General features: G+C 36.7%; 1 protein-coding gene across 2 annotated transcripts in view; it reads left to right on the top strand.

The window, feature by feature from the left end:
* LOC133642566 (centrosomal protein of 112 kDa-like) overlaps positions 1-20,789 on the top strand; it is a 212,218-nt gene that overhangs the window by 72,719 nt on the left and 118,710 nt on the right. For both annotated transcript variants that reach the window (XM_062036834.1, XM_062036833.1), the window contains exons 10-12: positions 1,749-1,848; positions 11,690-11,808; positions 17,426-17,569. In XM_062036834.1, the coding sequence (XP_061892818.1) occupies positions 1,749-1,848; positions 11,690-11,808; positions 17,426-17,569 (363 nt within the window). The remainder of the gene's footprint in view (positions 1-1,748; positions 1,849-11,689; positions 11,809-17,425; positions 17,570-20,789) is intronic.

The following is a 20,789-nucleotide window of genomic DNA, read 5'->3' on the forward strand; positions in this document are numbered from 1 at the left end:
CACTATGGATTGGACTCTCACACTATTATGTTAGATCCACTATGGACTGGACTCTCACACTATTATGCTAGATCCACTATGGACTGGACTCTCACACTATTATGTTAGATCCACTACAGACTGGACTCTCACACTATTATGTTAGATCCACTATGGACTGGACTCTCACACTATTATGTTAGATCCACTATGGACTGGACTCTCACTATTATGTTAGATCCACTATGGACTGGACTCTCACTATTATGTTAGATCCACTATGGACTGGACTCTCACACTATTATGTTAGATCCACTATGGACTGGACTCTCACACTATTATGTTAGATCCACTATGGACTGGACTCTCACTATTATGTTAGATCCACTATGGACTGGACTCTCACTATTATGTTAGATCCACTATGGACTGGACTCTCACTATTATGTTAGATCCACTACGGACTGGACTCTCACACTATTATGTTAGATCCACTATGGACTGGACTCTCACACTATTATGTTAGATCCACTACGGACTGGACTCTCACTATTATGTTAGATCCACTATGGACTGGACTCTCACTATTATGTTAGATCCACTATGGACTGGACTCTCACTATTATGTTAGATCCACTACGGACTGGACTCTCACACTATTATGTTAAATCCACTATGGACTGGACTCCCACTATTATGTTAGATGCACTATGGACTGGACTCTCACTATTATGTTAGATCCACTATGGACTGGAGTCTCACACTATTATGTTAGATCCACTATGGACTGGACTCTCACTATTATGTTAGATCCACTATGGACTGGACTCTCACACTATTATGTTAGATCCACTATGGACTGGACTCTCACTATTATGTTAGATCCACTATGGACTGGACTCTCACTAATATGTTAGATCCACTACGGACTGGACTCTCACACTATTATGTTAAATCCACTATGGACTGGACTGTCACTATTATGTTAGATCCACTATGGACTGGACTCTCACACTATTATGTTAGATCCACTATGGATTGGACTCTCACTATTATGTTAGATCCACTATGGACTGGACTCTCACTATTATGTTAGATCCACTATGGACTGGACTCTCACTATTATGTTAGATCCACTATGGACTGGACTCTCACTATTATGTTAGATCCACTATGGACTGGACTCTCACTATTATGTTAGATCCACTATGGACTGGACTCTCACACTATTATGTTAGATCCACTATGGACTGGACTCTCACACTATTATGTTAGATCCACTATGGACTGGACTCTCACACTATTATGTTAGATCCACTATGGACTGGACTCTCACACTATTATGTTAGATCCACTATGGACTGGACTCTCACACTATTATGTTAGATCCACTATGGACTGGACTCTCACAATATTATCCACTCGACGTCCATTGCACCGATCGCCCAGGGGGGGTTCCCACATCTGCGGTACCCTCCAAGGTTTCTCATTGTCCCATTGGGTTGAGTTTTTCCTTGCCCTGTTGTGGGATCCGAGCCGAGGATGTCGTTGTGGCTTGTGCAGCCCTTTGAGACACTCGTGATTTAGGGCTATATAAGTAAACATTGATTGATAAAGTACTAAAAAAAAACCATACAATGCCAGGGAGAATACATTGTGGTTGTCTATAACTGTACTGTATATTCATCCATTTTCACTTCCTATATTCACAAGTTCCAATACTCATATCAGTATATTGTATATTAACCTTTGTGTTTACTCCAAACCAGATTCTGGACCGAAAGAATGTGGAGATTGAAGAGTTGACAACTCTATTTCGGGCTCAGCAGAAGGAATCCGAGGAGATGATCCACAAACTGGAGAGGAAAGGTGAGAGGTCACGCAGAGTTTCAGCGTTCACTGCAGAGAATGTTTATAGTAATGTCTAAGAACACTCTCCATGAACCTCCCTCAAAAGATACAACTTGGTGCACTGGGACGTTCTCCAGCTGGGGTGCTCACTCAAAAAAGTCTAGCTTTTCAGTGTTCTGTTTTCTGCTAAGGTGTTTCTCTTTGAAGGGCAACTGCAATTTTTTAAAATTTTTATTCTGCCTATCGTTCACAATCCTTACGAGAGACGAGAAGACAAAAGGTTTATTTTTTTTGCATTCTATTTTGTAAGAATCGGCTCGTTGTAGGTGACTAACAATGCAGCTAATGGGCGCAGTCAATTCAAACTCTAAATCACTTTAAAAATGCCAACACTACTTCATTTACGTTTTTCTGGCGTACTAACACATCGGATTGCTACGGTATTTACCGTAAGCTAACTACGGCAAGAGATAACCGAGCTTCTATGTCAGCACACTGCAAAAAGTCAGTGTTCAAAAACAAGAAAAAAAATTTGGGGTATTTTACTTGAACTATGCAAAATTATCTGCCAATAGAACAAGAAGATTTGGCTTGTCAAGACTTTCCAAAACAAGTAAAATTAGCTAACCTTAATGAACCCAAAAATACCTTAAAATAAGTATTAGGGATGTCCGAGAATGGCTTTTTGCCGATATCCGATATGCCGATATTGTCCAACTCTTTAATTACCGATACCGATATCAACTGATACCGATATCAACCGATATATACAGTCGTGGAATTAACACATTATTATGCCTAATTTGGACAACCAGGTATGGTGAAGATAAGGTACTTTTAAAAAAAATTAGTAAAATAAGATAAATAAATTAAAAACATTTTCTTGAATAAAAAAGAAAGTACAACAATATAAAACAGTTACATAGAAACTAGTAATGAATGAAAATTAGTAAAATGAACTGTTAAAGGTTAGTACTATTAGTGGAGCAGCAGCACGCACAATCATGTGTTACGGACCTTGCAGACTGTATTGATATATATTGATATATAATGTAGGAAGCAGAATATTAATAACAGAAAGAAACAACCCTTTTGTGTGAATGAGTGTAAATGGGGGAGGGAGGTTTTTTGGGTTGGTGCACTAATTGTAAGTGTATCTTGTGTTTTTTATGTGGATTTAATAAAAAAAAAAACCAAAAAAACGATACTGATAATAAAAAAACCGATACCGATAATTTCCGATATTACATTTTAACGCATTTATCGGCCGATAATATCGGCAGACCGATATTATCGGACATCTCTAATAAGTATATTCTCACTAATAACAAGTGCACTTTTCTTGATAGAAAAAACAAATATGAGAACTTTTTTCTCAATATGTTGAAAGATATTCTTAAATGAAGTAAATGCTAGTGCCGTTATCTTGACATAATGATATGCGCCCGGCATTACATTTCTTGAAACCAGCAAACATACACTAAAAACTAGTTTATTATTTTTTAATGGAAAGGTAACAAGGCTTGTTACTCTCGGGGTCTACTAGCCGCTCAGGCAAATCATATTATCTAAAAATGCATTTTTCCATCGATAACATGACATCATCGCGCCAAGTGCGTGCTCTTTCAGTCAATTAGTGCGTGAGGAATATATATATATATATATATATATATATGTATATATATATATATATATATATATATATATATATATATATATATATATATATATATATATATATATATATATATATATATATATATATATATATATATATATATATATATATATACACTACCATTTGGGGTCACCCAAACAATTTTGTGGAATAGCCTTCATTTCTAAGAACAAGAATAGACTGTCGAGTTTCAGATGAAAGTTCTCTTTTTCTGGCCGTTTTGAGCGTTTAATTGACCCCACAAATGTGATGCTCCAGAAACTCAATCTGCTCAAAGGAAGGTCAGTTTTGTAGCTTCTATAACGAGCTAAACTGTTTTCAGATGTGTGAACATGATTGCACAAGGGTTTTCTAATCATCAATTAGCCTTCTGAGCCAATGAGCAAACACATTGTACCATTAGAACACTGGAGTGATAGTTGCTGGAAATGGGCCTCTATACACCTATGCAGATATTGCACCAAAAACCAGACATTTGCAGCTAGAATAGTCATTTACCACATTAGCAATGTATAGAGTGTATTTCTTTAAAGTTAAGACCAGTTTAAAGTTATCTTCATTGAAAAGTACAGTGCTTTTCCTTCAAAAATAAGGACATTTACATGTGACCCCAAACTTTTGAACGGTAGTGTATATATATATATATATATATATATATATATATATATATATATATATATATATATATATATATATTAGGGATGTCCGATAATGGCTTTTTGCCGATATTCCGATATTGTCCAACTCTTTAATTACCATACCGATATCAACCGATATATGCAGTCGTGGAATTAACACATTATTATGCCTAATTTGGACAACCAGGTATGGTGAAGATAAGGTACTTTTTAAAAAAATTAGTAAAATAAGATAAATAAATTAAAAACATTTTCTTGAATAAAAAAGAAAGTACAACAATATAAAAACAGTTACATAGAAACTAGTAATGAATGAAAATGAGTAAAATTAACTGTTAAAGGTTAGTACTATTAGTGGAGCAGCAGCACGCACAATCATGTGTGCTTACGGACTGTATCCCTTGCAGACTGTATTGATATATATTGATATATAATGTAGGAAGCAGAATATTAATAACAGAAAGAAACAACCCTTTTGTGTGAATGAGTGTAAATGGGGGAGGGAGGTTTTTTGGGTTGGTGCACTAATTGTAAGTGTATCTTGGGTTTTTTATGTGGATTTAATTAAAAAAACAAAAAAAACCGATACCGATAATAAAAAAAACGATACCGATAATTTCCGATATTACATTTTAACGCATATATCGGCCGATAATATCGGCCTGCCGATATGATCGGCATATCTCTAATATATATATATATATATACATACAGTATATATATACAGCCCGGCCCCCAGCCAAATCTTTTTTTATTGTAATTTTGAAGAATTTACCTGAATGTGCATGAACTTTTTCTGTTCAAAATAGTTTGAAATGTCACATGTTAAATGCTTAAATATTAACTGTCCTTTTACTGTACTGTGCCAACTGTACTACTATATGAGTACGTGTTATCTCTTGTTTCATTGAAGAAAAAAACAGCAGAGTCCATTTGGCTGTCGTCTGTTTTAATTATGAGACACAATTGTGTCAAAGTCATGATTTTTTTGTTCATTCTTGAAATAAGAAATGATGACTTTAAAAAAGTAGTTTTATACTTGTGAGTGTTGATGACACAGCTTTGCAACACTTGATATTCTAGTTTCAAGCATGTTTTACTCAATATAGCTCATAACATCTCAGCAACAAGCTGTAATATCTTACTGACATCATTTAGGACCAAAACCCTTAAAACAAGTAAAACACTAACATAAAATCTGCTTAGTGAGAAGAATTATCTTATCAGACAGAAAATAAGCAAATATCACCCTTATTTGAGATATTTCATCTTACTTAGACTTCAGTTTCTGCAGTTCACCAAAATTGCTTTTGAGTTTGTAATGCACAACACAATGTGATAAGACACCAATCTATACTGGCTGAAAAACATGAACAATCATATTGCAGTATCCGTCAAGTATTAGCCCACATTTCATGTTTCGTTTGTACACAGCTAGCTCGATAGCGTATGTACTGTAGTTGTAATAACACGCACGGCGGGTATCATGATCAATATTTTCGTGACCCACTCAAAGGCCAGTTGTCTCTTTGGTCCAGCCGGCTTGGGATGTTTTTTTTCCTGTTTATTATGTGTAAGCACTCCATTTATGTCAAAATAGCATTGCTCCAAGTTCCTCGTTCACAGCGACAAAGTCACGCCGACCTCACTCTCTCGGGTTTCAGTCTTCGCCAACGTTTCACACTTCCTCCATGCTCGTTACTACAAGCAACAGTTCATTCTCCGTATATTCAGCTTCAAAAAAAGATAAGGTTGTGAATCCCCAAAAATAGTAGTTTTCATTGTATATTACCAAGTCTGCCATGATTAGAACACACTCGCATTTGTTTCCGAAAGTAGGAACACACATTTCAAAACACACCTGTTCCTGAGTGTTGATTGATTGATTGATTGAAACTTTTATCAGTAGATTGCACAGTACAGTACATATTTCGTACAATTGACCACTAAATGGTAACACGCCAATAAGTTTTTCAACTTGTTTAAAGGCCTACTGAAAGCCACTACTAGCGACCACGCAGTCTGATAGTTTATATATCAATGATGAAATCTTAACATTGCAACACATGCCAATACGGCCGGGTTAACTTATAAAGTGACATTTTAAACTTCCCGGGGAACTTCCGCTTGAAAACGTCGCGGTATGATGACGTATGCGCGTGACGTCACGAGGGCAAGGGAAGTGTTTGGACCCAATTCAAATACCTCTGTTTTCTTCGACAAAATTCCACAGTATTCTGGACATCTGTGTTGGTGAATCTTTTGCAATTTGTTTAATGGACAATGGAGACTGCAAAGAAGAAAGTTGTAGGTGCGATCGGTGTATTAGCGGCTGGCTGCAGCAACACCAACACCAGGAGGTTGTGTTGTGTTTTGAGCAGGATAGCAGACGCACTACGGTGAGTACAGCTTTGGCTTCCAAACATTTGATCGCTTGCCCGTACGTGCGTGTCGATATGTGCATGTCACGTACGTAACTTTGGGGAAATATATGTTTCTTGCCGACTCTGATGGCGGCCGGGGTGTCGTCAAAAGCGTACAACGCCCGCCGCTGCATCTAAGTTAGCTTCTATTTTTTTAGCTTCGCCAAGCTGAAAATTATTAACCGTGTATTTACATGTTCATGGTTTAATAGTATTGTTGATCTTCTGTCTATCCTTCCAGTCAGGGTTTTTTTTAAATTTAGTTTCTAGCTGCATTTGAGACTGATGCTATCACGTTGGCTACGTAGCTAGGTTAGCTTCTATTTTTTTAGCTTCGCCAAGCTGAAAATTATTAACCGTGTATTTACATGTTCATGGTTTAATAGTATTGTTGATCTTCTGTCTATCCTTCCAGTCAGGGTTTTTTAAAATTTTGTTTCTATCTGCATTTGAGCCTGCTATCACGTTAGCTCTGTAGTTAAGTTAGCTTCTATTTTTTTAGCTTCGCAAAGCTGAAAATTATTAACCGTGTATTTACATGTTCAGTCACTGTGAATGTCCATTTCGCGTTCTTGACTCTCATTTTCAAGAGGATTTAGTATCTGAGGTGGTTTAAAATACAAATCCGGGATCCACAATAGAAAAAGGAGAGTGTGTGGAATCCAATGAGCCAGCTTGTACCTAAGTTACGGTCAGAGCGAAAAAAGATACGTCCATCACTGCCTCTCTAGTCCTTCACTGTAACGTTCCTCATCCACAAATCTTTCATCCTGGCTCAAATTAATGGGGAAATCGTCGCTTTCTCGGTCCGAATGTCTCTCGCTACATTGTAAACAAAGCGGAATTGTGAGGAATCCTTTGTCTTGTGACGTCACGCTACTTCCGGTAGGGGCAAGGGTTGTTTTTATCAGATACCAAAAGTTGCGATCTTCATCATCGTTGTTCTATACTAAATCCTTTCAGCAAAAATATGGCAATATTGCGAAATGATCAAGTATGACACATAGAATGGATCTGCTATTCCCGTTTAAATAAAACAATTTCATTTCAGTAGGCCTTTAAGTAGGGGTCCACGTTAATCAATTTATGTTCACTGTAAATTTGATCTATTTTTGTTGTTGTTTTTATCCAATTGATGTTATTTTGTTTTTGTGCAGTGCTGTTGAGTGCAGAGAAAGGCGCATTATACTTTAAATGTATTATTGCTCAAAAAGGTTCATTATGTCTTTTTATTTAAAATATTCTTGTAATCAGACAATATTTTCGGTATATTAGACGGAATTTTTACCCCGCCTCTTGATGGTTTATGGAGGAGGGAGTCCCATGTAACCATCAATCCCGATTAATGGTTTCTTTGGGCCGCTTCCTTAGTTCGATCGCCTCTATCGTTTGAACTTGTTACTTTCTGTGCCGATGATTTTGCCGTTGTCCCGGTCCATGATGTGGTTATTTATTTTGCAATGATCTGAAATGACTGATTTTAAGATTTCCTGTTCGGATTTTTGTTTTAGGCTTCTTGTAAACCTTCCAGTTGTCTCTTTTTGTGTTGAATGTCCTCCCTGTTTCTCCCATGTATGATTTTTTTCATGATTCACAAGGGATTTCGTAGATGACATTGCTTTTCTTGTCTTGTTCTATTTTGTCTTTTGGATGTACAAGTAACTGTCTTGTTTTTGTGTGCGGTTTAGCTGTTGTGTTTATTTTGTGTTTTTTCATGACCTTCTGTATTGGTTCAGTTATTCCCCTAATGTATGGTAAGGTTATGACCTCTTTGTTCTTTATTTCAGGTTTTACTTTGTTCTCTTTTCCTTGTTTTTTACTTGTTGTTCCCCTTTTTTGATGGCCCAGGTCAGATATTGGCAGTTTTTGAGTCCATTTTTGATGTGTTTCTCTTTTTTTGTCTGTTTTCTTCTTCTGTTATGATGTTGGCCCGTTCATAGAGTGTTCTCACGACTGATGGTTGGTGTGCCGTGGGATGTTCGGAGGTCCAGAGTAGATATTGGTCGGTGTGCGTCGGTTTTAGAAGAACAGTAATGTTTTGACTGCCGTCATCTTTGCGGTGGATTTTCGGTTATGGTCCCGTTAATTTCCTTTTCATGTGTGAATTTGATGTTTCCAGTCTTGTCAATACTGTTGAGGTGGTCTGTAAGAGCATGTGTGTGTCCCACTTTTATTTTCTCCAGAATGACATCCACGTACCTTCTCCAGAAGGTGGGTCTGCAGTGTATGGGTCAGGGGTCACCAACCTTTTTGAAAGCAAGAGCTACTTCTTGGGTACTGATTAATGCGAAGGGCTACCAGTTTGATACACACTTAAATCAATTGCCAGAAATAGCCAATTTGCTCAATTGACCTTTAACTCTATGTTATTATTAATAATTAATGATATTTACACTTAATTGAACGGTTTAAAAGAGGAGGAAACACGAAAAAAATGACAATTAAATTTTGAAACATAGTTTATCTTCAATTGCGACTCTTTAAAATTCAACCGAAAAAAAGTAGAGAAAAACTTTTAAAAAAGAAATTATGGAACATCATTAGTAATTTTTCCTGATTAAGATTAATTTTAGAATTTTGATGACATGTTTTAAATAGGTTAAAATCCAATCTACACTTTGTTAGAATATATAAAAAATTGGACCAAGCTATATTTCTAACAAAGACAAATCATTATTTCTTCTAGATTTTCCAGAACAAACATTTTAAAATAAATCCAAAAGACTTTGAAATAAGATTTACATTTGATTCTACAGATTTTCTAGATTTGCCAGAATAATTTTTTTGAATTTTAATCATAATACGTTTGAAGAAATATTTCACAAATATTCTTCGTCGAAAAAACAGAAGCTAAAATGAAGAATTACATTAAAATGTATATATTATTCTTTACAATAAAAAAAAAAAAAAATTACTTGAACATTGATTTAAATTGTCAGGAAAGAAAAGGAAGGAATTTAAAAGGTAAAAAGGTATATGTGTTTAAAAATCCTAAAATCATTTTTAAGGTTGTATTTTTTCTTTAAAATTGTCTTTCTGAAAGTTATAAGAAGCAAAGTAAAAAAATTAATGAATTTATTTAAACAAGTGAAGACCAAGTCTTTAAAATATTTTCTTGGATTTTCAAATTGTATTTGAGTTTTGTCTCTCTTAGAATTAAAAATGTTGGGCAAAGCGAGACCAGCTTGCTAGTAAATAAATAAAATTAAAAAAATAGAGGCAGCTCACTGGTAAGTGCTGCTATTTGAGCTATTTTTAGAACAGGCCGGCGGGCTACTCATCTGGTCCTTACGGGCTACCTGGTGCCCGCGGGTACCGCGTTGGTGATCCCTGGTATGGGTGCTGTGTTGATGGCGGTGGTTTCTAGTTTTATTGGGTTGAGATCTCGTGCGCGTTGTTTTGAATTTTAGCAGTGGTATTCTGAGAGACCAAGGAGAGGTTTTATTATTTCAAAGAGCGCTTTTGATAAATGATATGTAACGGAACCTATACTGTCAACTATTGGGCGTAGTGGGGTATCTTTTTTGTGAATCTTGGGGGAACCGTATATTCTTGGGGTGATATTTGCTGTGGGTATTAAAAGTTCATATTGATCTTGTTATTTTTTTTATTTTTGACTAATTGTTTGAGGAGAGTCTTGAGCATTTTTTTTATTTTCTTCTGTGGGATCTTTTTTCTTATCTTTCAGCATGGTTTCCATTTGTTTTTCATATGCCTCCGTGTCCATTATTACTGTAGTTCTTCCTTTGTCTGCTGGTATGATCGTGATGGTTTCATCTTTTTTGAGTGTAATAGGATAGGACTTTGTTGTCATTGCACAAGTACAACGATACTATGTTTTCAGCACAAACCCGTTCAAGATTAGACAAACAATTATCATTATTAATGATAATGATAATTTCAAAAGTAAATGTATTATTATTATTATTTGTTGCCAGAAGTCGGAAGTGTGCTGCAATGGAAACGGAAACAAATGTGCTGAGGAAATACGTTTCGTCAATGCTTAAAATGACCCCAAAAAACGGGAAATACTTTACATATTACATATTGTTATGAATGTGTCTGTTACTACATGATATGCAGTGTTTCCCATAAACTGCCAAGATACCAGTGGCGGTGGGGGCGTGGCTATGGGCGTGGTCAACATGGCATCATCGAGTAATTTGCATAATTTACTACAATGATATGATTTTCTCTAAAAAGGCTAAAAAAATGTATACTTACTAATTAATAATAACAGTTTTATTTTAAACGTCCATCCATTCATCCATTTTACAATATAATTACAACACTTTATGTACATATTTATATACAGATTTGAACAATAAGTTATTCACTGAAATATATTTATTAATTGTGGTTCTTACAAAAAATATATCTTATCAAATATAAAAGCTAAAATGTCTCTTAAAGCTCTGCCCCTTTAATTAGTGCATACTAAATAATTTAACTTTAGCCTACTACTACAACCATATTATTTACCAGCAACATAAAGTGAAACAGAGGCAGAGGTGTCCTGCCACAGTCAGTAACAAATAAACAGAAAACAGTAGTGGTCAAATACAAATAAGGCAACAAGAACAGCCGATATGGGCATCTACATCAACTATATGATTTGCCGCTGAACAGGACAAAAAAATTAAAAAAAATAAAAATTAAAAAAGTAAAAAAAAAATTGTTTTTGTTTTTTTATTTGTGGTGGACGTAATTCTTTCGTGGCGGGCCGCCACAAATAAAAGAATGTGTGGGAAACACTGAAATGTATACTTGCATTGTGCATCTAAAACATTGATGGAGTGTTTTGAAGTTATTTTTAGAGGGCTTTGAAGGCTACAACGGTGACTCCCTTTAGCCGCATTTTCCAAGCGCTTTTTTCAATCTTTAAAACCCTAAAAAAAACAAAAACGTGTGTTCTTGTGTCTCAAAATGATTGTGAACGATAGGCAAAAATCCCCAAAAAGTGCAGTTCCTCTTAAGCATCTGATGCAAAGCATATAACAGAGGAAAAACACCAGGAGAAGCATCTTTATTTTCAATAAGCAGACATATAGTTGTTTCTATGCATCACAAGGCTCACTGCTGCACTGTTTGTGCATTTGTTGTACGCTCTCACCCAAAAGTTCAAAGTATGCTGAAGGAATCCACGGTTATCTGCGAGAGCAAAGACACGCAGATTGCTGAGCTGAAGAAGATGACCGACCAGAGTGCCGATTCTTTGAAAAATGAGTTTGAGAGGAAGGTAAAGTGTGAGATGTCCAAGGTAGATTACCATTGCAGGAGAGCTTTGATGTGATGAGCGGACTTTTGCAGGTAGAATCTGTTGTCAGCTCACGAGCTGGCAGTAGTTTGCCAACTGATTTTGAGTAGCTCTCTTTAAAGCAGGGGTCACCAACCTTTTTGAAAGCAAGAGCTACTTCTTGGGTAGTGATTAATGCGAAGGGCTACCAGTTTGATACACACTTAAATAAATTGCCAGAAATAGCCAATTTGCTCAATTTACCTTTAACTCTGTTATTATTAATAATGAATGATATTTACACTTAATTGAACGGTTTAAAAGAGGAGAAAGCACGAAAAAAATGACAATTAAATTTTGAAACATAGTTTATCTTCAATTTCGACTCTTTAAAATTCAAAATTCAACCGAAAAAAAGAAGAGAAAAACTAGCTAATTCGAATCTTTTTGAAAAATTTTTAAAAAGAATTTATGGAACATCATTAGTAAATTTTCCTGATTAAGATTAATTTTAGAATTGTGATGACATGTTTTAAATTGGTTAAAATCCAATCTACACTTTGTTAGAATATATAACAAATTGGACCAAGCTATATTTCTAACAAAGACAAATCATTATTTCTTCTAGATTTTCCAGAACAAAAATTTTAAAAGAAATTCAAGACTTTGAAATAAGATTTAAATTTGATTCTACAGATTTTCTAGATTTGCCAGAATAATTTTTTTACATTTTAATCATGATAAATTTGAAGAAATATTTCACAAATATTCTTCGTCGAAAAAACAGAAGCTAAAATGAAGAATTAAATTAAAATGTATGTATTATTCTTTACAATAAAAAAAAAAAATACTTGAACATTGATTTAAATTGTCAGGAAATAAGAGGAAGGAATTTAAAAGGTAAAAAGGTATATGTGTTTAAAAATCCTAAAATCATTTTTAAGGTTGTATTTTTTCTCTAAAATTGTCTTTCAGAAAGTTATAAGAAGCAAAGTAAAAAAATTAATGAATTTATTTAAACAAGTGAAGACCAAGTCTTTAAAATATTTTCTTGGATTTTCAAATTCTATTTGAGTTTTGTCTCTCTTAGAATTAAAAATGTCGGGCAAAGCGAGACCAGCTTGCTAGTAAATAAATAAAATTTAAAAAAATAGAGGCAGCTCACTGGTAAGTGCTGCTATTTGAGCTATTTTTAGAACAGGCCAGCGGGCTACTCATCTGGTCCTTACGGGCTACTTGGTGCCCGCGGGCACCGCGTTGGTGGCCCCTGCTTTAAAGGGTAGAAGAATATTTGCCAATCTCTTTGTGCCTGTTCAACTAAAGGTTTGTGTTATTAAAGCATGTGCAAACTTAACAGCACACACAAAGCTGTGGAAGGAGGAGATGCAAATATAATCATTTAACACATGCAACGTGTTTTATCAAGACAGACTATTCTGCAGAGGCTGTTTTGCATCTTTATATACAGTCGCGATCAAAAGTGTACATACACTTGTAAAGAACATCATGTCATGGCTGTCTTGAGTTTACAATCATTTCTACAACTCTTATTTTTTTGTGATTGGAGCACATACTTGTTGGTCACAAAAAACATTCATGAAGTTTGCTTCTTTTATGAATTTATTATGGGTCTACTGATAATGTGAGGGTCAAAAGTATACATACAGCAATGTTAATATTTGCTTACATGTCCCTTGGCAAGTTTACCTGCAATAAGGCACTTTTGGTAGCCATCCACAAACTTCTGCTTGAATTTTTCACCACTCCTCTTGACAGAATTGGTGCAGTTCAGCTAAATGTGTTGCTTTTCTGACATGGACTTGTTTCTTCAGCATTGTCCACACGTTTAAGTCAGGACTTTGGGAAAGCTATTCCAAAACCTTCATTCTAGCCTGATTTAGCCATTCCTTTACCACTTTTGACGTGTGTTTGGGGTCATTGTCCTGTTAAAACACCCAACTGCGCCCAAGACCCAACCTCCGGGCTGATGATTTTAGCTTGTCCTGAAGAATTTGGAGGTAATCCTCCTTTTTCATTGTCCCATTTACTCTATGTAAAGCACCAGTTCCATTGGCAGCAAAACAGGCCCAGTGCATAATACTACCACCACCATGCTTGACGGTAGGCATGGTGTTCCTGGGATTAAAGGCCTCACCTTTTCTCCTCCAAACATACTGCTGGGTATTGTGGCCAAACAGCTAAAATTTTTGTTTCATCTGACCACAGAACTTTCCTCCAGAAGGTCTTATCTTTGTCCATGTGATGAAATGGAGCTGTTTGGCCACAATACCCAGCAATATGTTTGGAGGAGAAAAGGTGAGGCCTTTATTCCCAGGAACACCAGACCTACCGTCAAGAATGGTGGTGGTAGTATTATGCTCTGGGCCTGTTTTGCTGCCAATGGAACGGCTGCTTTACAGAGAGTAAATGGGACAATGAAAAAAGGAGGATTACCTCCAAATTAAAATCATCAGCCTGGTGTCATGTCTGTTCATGTTTTTGTTTTGGCCATGTGTTTGTTTTTTGGACTCTTTTTAGTTCCTGGTTGCACTTCCTTGTTTGGTTTGGTTTCCATGGTCACCCATTAGTTTTCACCTGTCTTGTCTGATTCTGTTGTTTGTCCTGGCGTCCTCACACTATTTCATCACTCTGCTTCATGTCGTGTCACAGGTCTTTGCCAAGTAAGTTTTGTTCATTTATGACACAGTTAGTGTTTTTGTTTATTGTTCATAGTTTCTGTGCCCACGTGCATGTCTTTTGTTTCATAGTCAAGTTTGTATTTCCGCCTTTGTGCGCGTCTTTTGTTTGCTTCCCTTTTTTTGTAGTTTATTAGTGTTAAAAAATAAATCATGTATTTAAATTCACGCCTTGCCCGCGCCAATTTTCCTTTGCCTTCCGGAGGAACAAAACCCAAGAACCCAGTCATGACACCCGGAGGTTGGGTCTTGGGCGCAGTTGGGTGTTCCAACAGGACAATGACCCTCAAAAGTGGTAAAGGAATGGCTAAATCAGGCTGGAATGAAGGTTTTAGAATGGCCTTCCCAAAGTCCTGACTTAAAGGTGTGGACAATGCTGAAGAAACAAGTCCATGTCAGAAAACCAACACATTTAGCTGAACTGCACCAATTTTGTCAAGAGGAGTGGTCAAAAATTCCAGCAGAAGCTTGTGGATGGCTACCAAAAGCGCCTTATTGCAGGTAAACTTGCCAAGGGACATGTAAGCAAATATTAACATTGCTGTATGTATACTTTTGACCCAGCACATTTTCAGTAGACCCATAATAAATTCATAAAAGAAGCAAACTTCATTCATGTTTTTTTGTGACCAACAAGTATGTGCTCCAATCACTCTATATTAAAAAAATAGGAGTTGCAGAAATGATTGGAAACTCTCGACAGCCATGACATTATGTTCTTTACATGTGTATGTACACTTTTGATCGTAGCACGTCTGAAATGTACGTGCAAACTGGCAAATTTGCACAGAAATGGCTGTGAGAAAGATCATCCAATAATCCGTCCTGTGTGTTAACATATTTGGACTGTCAGAAATACAAAATATTAGATGTAACATCTATTCAACAATCATTTTTTTATAATCGTATAGTTGCTGGATGACAAAAGGCTGATTAAAACAAATGTCATTTATTTGTTTTGGTTTCTGCTGGCTTTTTTATGGCGTTTGTCTTTTTTCACGTTGGAGATATGTAAGTAATATAAAAAAAAAAACCTCTCGCAGCTATTATTCATGCCTTCTCAAAGTACATGCATTTGTGGATTATTCCAGACACACCATTCATTACCACAGCAGTGCCTCCAGGAGCGCACCTAAGGGCCATAATGCTAAAAATAGATTTTTTTGTCTACATCAAAATTCTCTATCCACCAAAAGGTGGTTCATGTTATATTTGTCGGCTCCAACAGCATATGATGCCATGGACGTGCAGTAAATGAGTGTCTCCTTGGCAGGGGCCACCCCAGGCTAAATTGGGGCCCGAAGCAGAATTTCATTTGGCTGTTTATCCTCATTTTATGATGTTCATTTTGACTTCAATGTATTGACTGTAGTACAAACACATTTAAATGCCTACTTTTAGTTTCAGTGCCTAATTTCTGACGATTTAAAAATGTCAAAGGATTCGTTTTATAATCCATCCTAGAATCTTAAAAAATAATAGTAACCTCCCTCCTAAAAATACACATGCCTGCAAGCTATGAATGTGTTATGATGGCTGCTGAATAAGGGTGTAACGGTACACAAAAATGTCGGTTCGGTACGTACCTCGGTTTAGAGGCCACGGTTCGGTTCATTTTCGGTACAGTAAGAAAACAACAAAATATACATTTTTTTGTTATTTATTTACCAAATTTGTAATAATGGCTTTATCCTTTTAACATTGGGAACACTATAATAATTCTGCCCACGTTAATCAACATTAAACTGCCTCAAGTTGTTGCTCAGATTAAATAAAATGACAAAACTTTTCTTCTACATATAAAAAGTGCAACATTAAACAAGTCAACTCATCATGCTTAATTTATTACAGCATTCGGGAAGCCTGTAGTTGATTTATTATGTAAATGTTATATTTTTATCAACATGTGATAGCAGGGACCCTGCCATTCAAAACTAGGCTGCTCCATTACTAATGATTAATGTAACTATAGCTGAAAAAATAGTACAATAGCAATAGGAGAGACTATTCATCCCTGAACACCATGGAGTTCATGTAGGCTTAATGATGCACTTACATTATTATATCAACTGTCAGAGACAGAAACTCTTCATTTAACATAATGTCCTTTTTTGCTGCTTCAATACAGCTCAATCAACACAGAAAAAGGTCAAGTGAAATAACAGACAGACATGGCTTTGCTGTCCGTAACACACACACACACCGCAAAATGAGCTAGCGTTACGCTAAAAGCTAATTAGCCTTCACCTCAAGCCAGGACTGCGAGCGAGCTGAGCTGCCTTTTATATTTCTAGAAGGTCAACAATTAGTGATGTTACTAGTAGTTGACTGGGAGGTGTTTATTATCATTTGGGGAGAGTCCGCAGCCTGATGATTACCTGCTAAACGCTAAGCACTGACTACATGCGCTCTGAATACGCACTGCTGATTGGCTGTTACCGCTCTGTGTGTAACCAATCAGATGGTTGTGTGGGTGTGACAATGCTGGGTGCCGTGTAGAGGACTGACAGAGACCGAGGCAGAAGGAAGCGGAGGCGGCTACTTAATATGTTCGTGTGGAAACTCGTTCGGTACACCTCCAAACCGAACCGAAACCCCCGTACCGAAACGGTTCAATACAAATACACGTACCGTTACACCCCTACTGCTGAATTAGATTGACTAATATTATCATGTTATTATCCTTCAACAATAAAGTCATACATTTCTAATGATGAAAAACATAATACTACAAAGTTTGTTGGATCTTTGTTCATACACGTAATGTATTTAGCATTCTTAATTGTCACGCAAGTGGAGAGAGTAGTTAACCGACCTAAAAAGCAAAAAAACATCACCATTGTGACCATACGTGTAAGGTTCGATGCTTTGTTTGTGTAAGTGAGTAAGATAATAGCGTGTATCATTCATGTGATTTCTTCCAGCTGCATGCAGTAGTGGCAGAAATGGAGAAGGAGAAGTTCGAACTGCAAAAGAAGCATTCGGACAATATCCAAGAGCTGCTGGAGAACACCAAGATACGGCTGGCAAAGATGGAGTCAGAGTATAACGCTCGCTCACAATCCACTGTGAGTACAACATTTGGGTGTTTCTTTGTATGCGTCGGCTTTTCCGACACATTTAAAGGCCTACTGAAATGATTTTTTTTTTTATTTAAACGGGAATAGCAGATCCATTCTATGTGTCATACTTGATCATTTCGCGATATCGCCATATTTTTGCTGAAAGGATTTAGTAGAGAAAATCGACGATAAAGTTCGCAACTTTTGCTCGCTGATAAAAAAAAGCCTTGCCTGTAGCGGAAGTAGCGTGACGTCACAGGAGCTAGTATTCCTCACAATTCCCCATTGTTTACAATGGAGCGAGAGAGATTCGGACCGAGAAAGTGACGATTACCCCATTAATTTGAGCGAGGATGAAAGATTCGTAGATGAGGAACGTTACAGTGAAGGACTTGAGAGGCAGTGATGGACGTATCTTTTTTCGCTCTGACCGTAACTTAGGTACAAGCTGGCTCATTGGATTCCACACTCTCTCCTTTTTCTATTGTGGATCACGGATTTGTATTTTAAACCACCTCGGATACTATATCCTCTTGAAAATGAGAGTCGAGCACGCGAAATGGACATTTAAAGTGACTTTTATCTCCAAGACAATACATCGGTGACACACTTAGCTACTGAGCTAACGTGATAGCATCGTTCTCAAATGAAGATAGAAACAAAATAAATAAACCCCTGACTGGAAGGATAGACAGAAGACCAACAATACTATTAAACCATGGACATGTAACTACACGGTTAAAAATTCTCAGCCTGGTAAGGCTTAAAAATGCTGTTGCTAACGACGCTAAGGCTAATTTAGCAACTTAGCAACCGGACCTCACAGAACTATGATAAAAACATTAGCGCTCCACCTACGCCAGCCAGCCCTCATCTTCCCATCAACAGCCGTGCTCACCTGCGTTCCAGCGATCGACGGCGCGACGAAGGACTTCATCCGTGGGTTTGGTAGTAAGTAGTCCTTGTTGTGTTGCTGTAAGTATTGTACTTAGCCGCTAAGACGCCGATCGATCCCACCTACAACGTTCTTCTTTGCAGTCTCCATTGTTCATTAAACAAATTGCAAAAGATTCACCAACACAGATGTCTTCACATTCACATACATTCACATGTATTCACATTGAAATACTGTGCAATTTTGTCGAAGAAAACAAGAGGCTTTTCTATCGGGTCCGATGGGGTCCAACCACTTCCGTGGATTTTGTGACGTCACGCGCATAAATCATATCCAAAGGAGTTTTTCAACCGGAAGTGTGGCGGGAAATTTAAAAAGTCACTTTATAAGTTAACCCGGCCGTATTGGCATGTGTTGCAATGTTAAGATGTCATCATTGATATATAAACTATCAGACTGCGTGGTCGCTAGTAGTGGCTTTCAGTAGGCCTTTAAGGTTTTCACATCTTTAGTAAGACATGTTAGGACATCGCATCACATTGCTTAAAGCTACTGCATGCATGCAACATAATACTGAGTATTTCTGCTTTTTACTGCTACACTCTGTCAAGACTAATAAATAACTTAAATAACTGCAATTCTTCTCTAAGAAGATATTTCAATTAGCTGATTCTTTGTATAAACAAAACAAAAATGTATTAGAAATCCCGTGAAATGAATAAGGGTGAAACTTTATCTTAGAGCTGCAGCTATCGAATATTTTAGTAATCGAGTATTCTATCGAATATCCCGATCGATTAATCGAGTGATCGAATAAATCATATTTTTGCTTAATTAATGTGTAATTATTAGGGGTGTAAGGGTACACAAACATTTTGGTTCGGTACGTACCTCGGTTTAGACGTCACAGTTCGGTTAATTTTCGGTACAGTAAGAAAACAACAAAATATAAATTTTTTGGTTATTTATTTACCAAATTTGTAAACAATGGCATAACATACACTACCGTTCAAAAGTTTGGGGTCACATTGAAATGTCCTTATTTTTGAAGGAAAAGCACTGTACTTTTCAATGAAGATAACTTTAAACTAGTCTTAACTTGAAAGAAATACACTCTATACATTGCTAATGTGGTAAATGACTATTCTAGCTGCAAATGTCTGGTTTTTGGTGCAATATCTACATAGGTGTATAGAGGCCCATTTCCAGCAACTATCACTCCAGTGTTCTAATGGTACAATGTGTTTGCTCATTGGCTCAGAAGGCTAATTGATGATTAGAAAACCCTTGTGCAATCATGTTCACACATCTGAAAACAGTTTAGCTCGTTACAGAAGCTACAAAACGGACCTTCCGTTGAGCAGATTGAGTTTCTGGAGCATCACATTCGTGGGGTCAATTAAACGCTCAAAATGGCCAGAAAAAGACAACTTTCATCTGAAACTCGACAGTCTATTCTTGTTCTTAGAAATGAAGGCTATTCCACAAAATTGTTTGGGTGACCCCAAACTTTTGAACGGTAGTGTATATCAAATAAAAACTAAATAAGATAAGGCTCAGAATGGTTTCTTAACAAAACCTTTCTACATATAAAGTGCTTTTTTTGATTGATTGATTGAGACTTTTATCAGTAGATTGCACAGTACAGTACATATTCCGTACAATTGACCACTAAATGGTAACACCCCAATACGTTTTTCAACTTGTTTAAGTCGGGGTCCACGTTAATCAACATTACACATATGACAAAGAAAAAAATGTATTTCAAGCGTTGCAGTTACAAAAAGGTTGGGGACCGCTGGGTTAAAGGGAGGAAGACTTCTTTTAATGTGGCTTAATCACCACCAGGGGCCATAATGTGACATGCCTCACAAATAGCATTGTGTCGTCAGTGTGTCGTCAGTAACGGGGGCATGGATCACACATGTTGCCACTTGTCTTAAATCTGTCAGCAAGCTCACATTTGAAAGGCATCAAACAGTGGACAGTGTGGGGCCCTAAGGTAAGGCCTCTTGTTTTAATAATTAAGGACAGACAAGGTCTATGCGGATAAAAAGAGCCCTCTGTCAATTGTATCTTAGCTGTTTTACTACACACACACACACACACACACACACACACACACACACACACACACACACACACACACACACACACACACACACACACACACACACACACACACACACACACACATTCCTGTATTTGTTACCTTCTTGAGACCTGAGAAAAGTGCCTACCTCTTTAGGACCAGCCTTTCTAGATATATAAAGAAGTGTATTTACAACATGAATAATATATACATACTATGTAAATATAAAAAAGCTTGTT

The sequence above is a fragment of the Entelurus aequoreus genome, linkage group LG25 (genome assembly GCF_033978785.1).
Source record: "Entelurus aequoreus isolate RoL-2023_Sb linkage group LG25, RoL_Eaeq_v1.1, whole genome shotgun sequence".
Lineage (NCBI taxonomy): Eukaryota > Metazoa > Chordata > Actinopteri > Syngnathiformes > Syngnathidae > Entelurus > Entelurus aequoreus.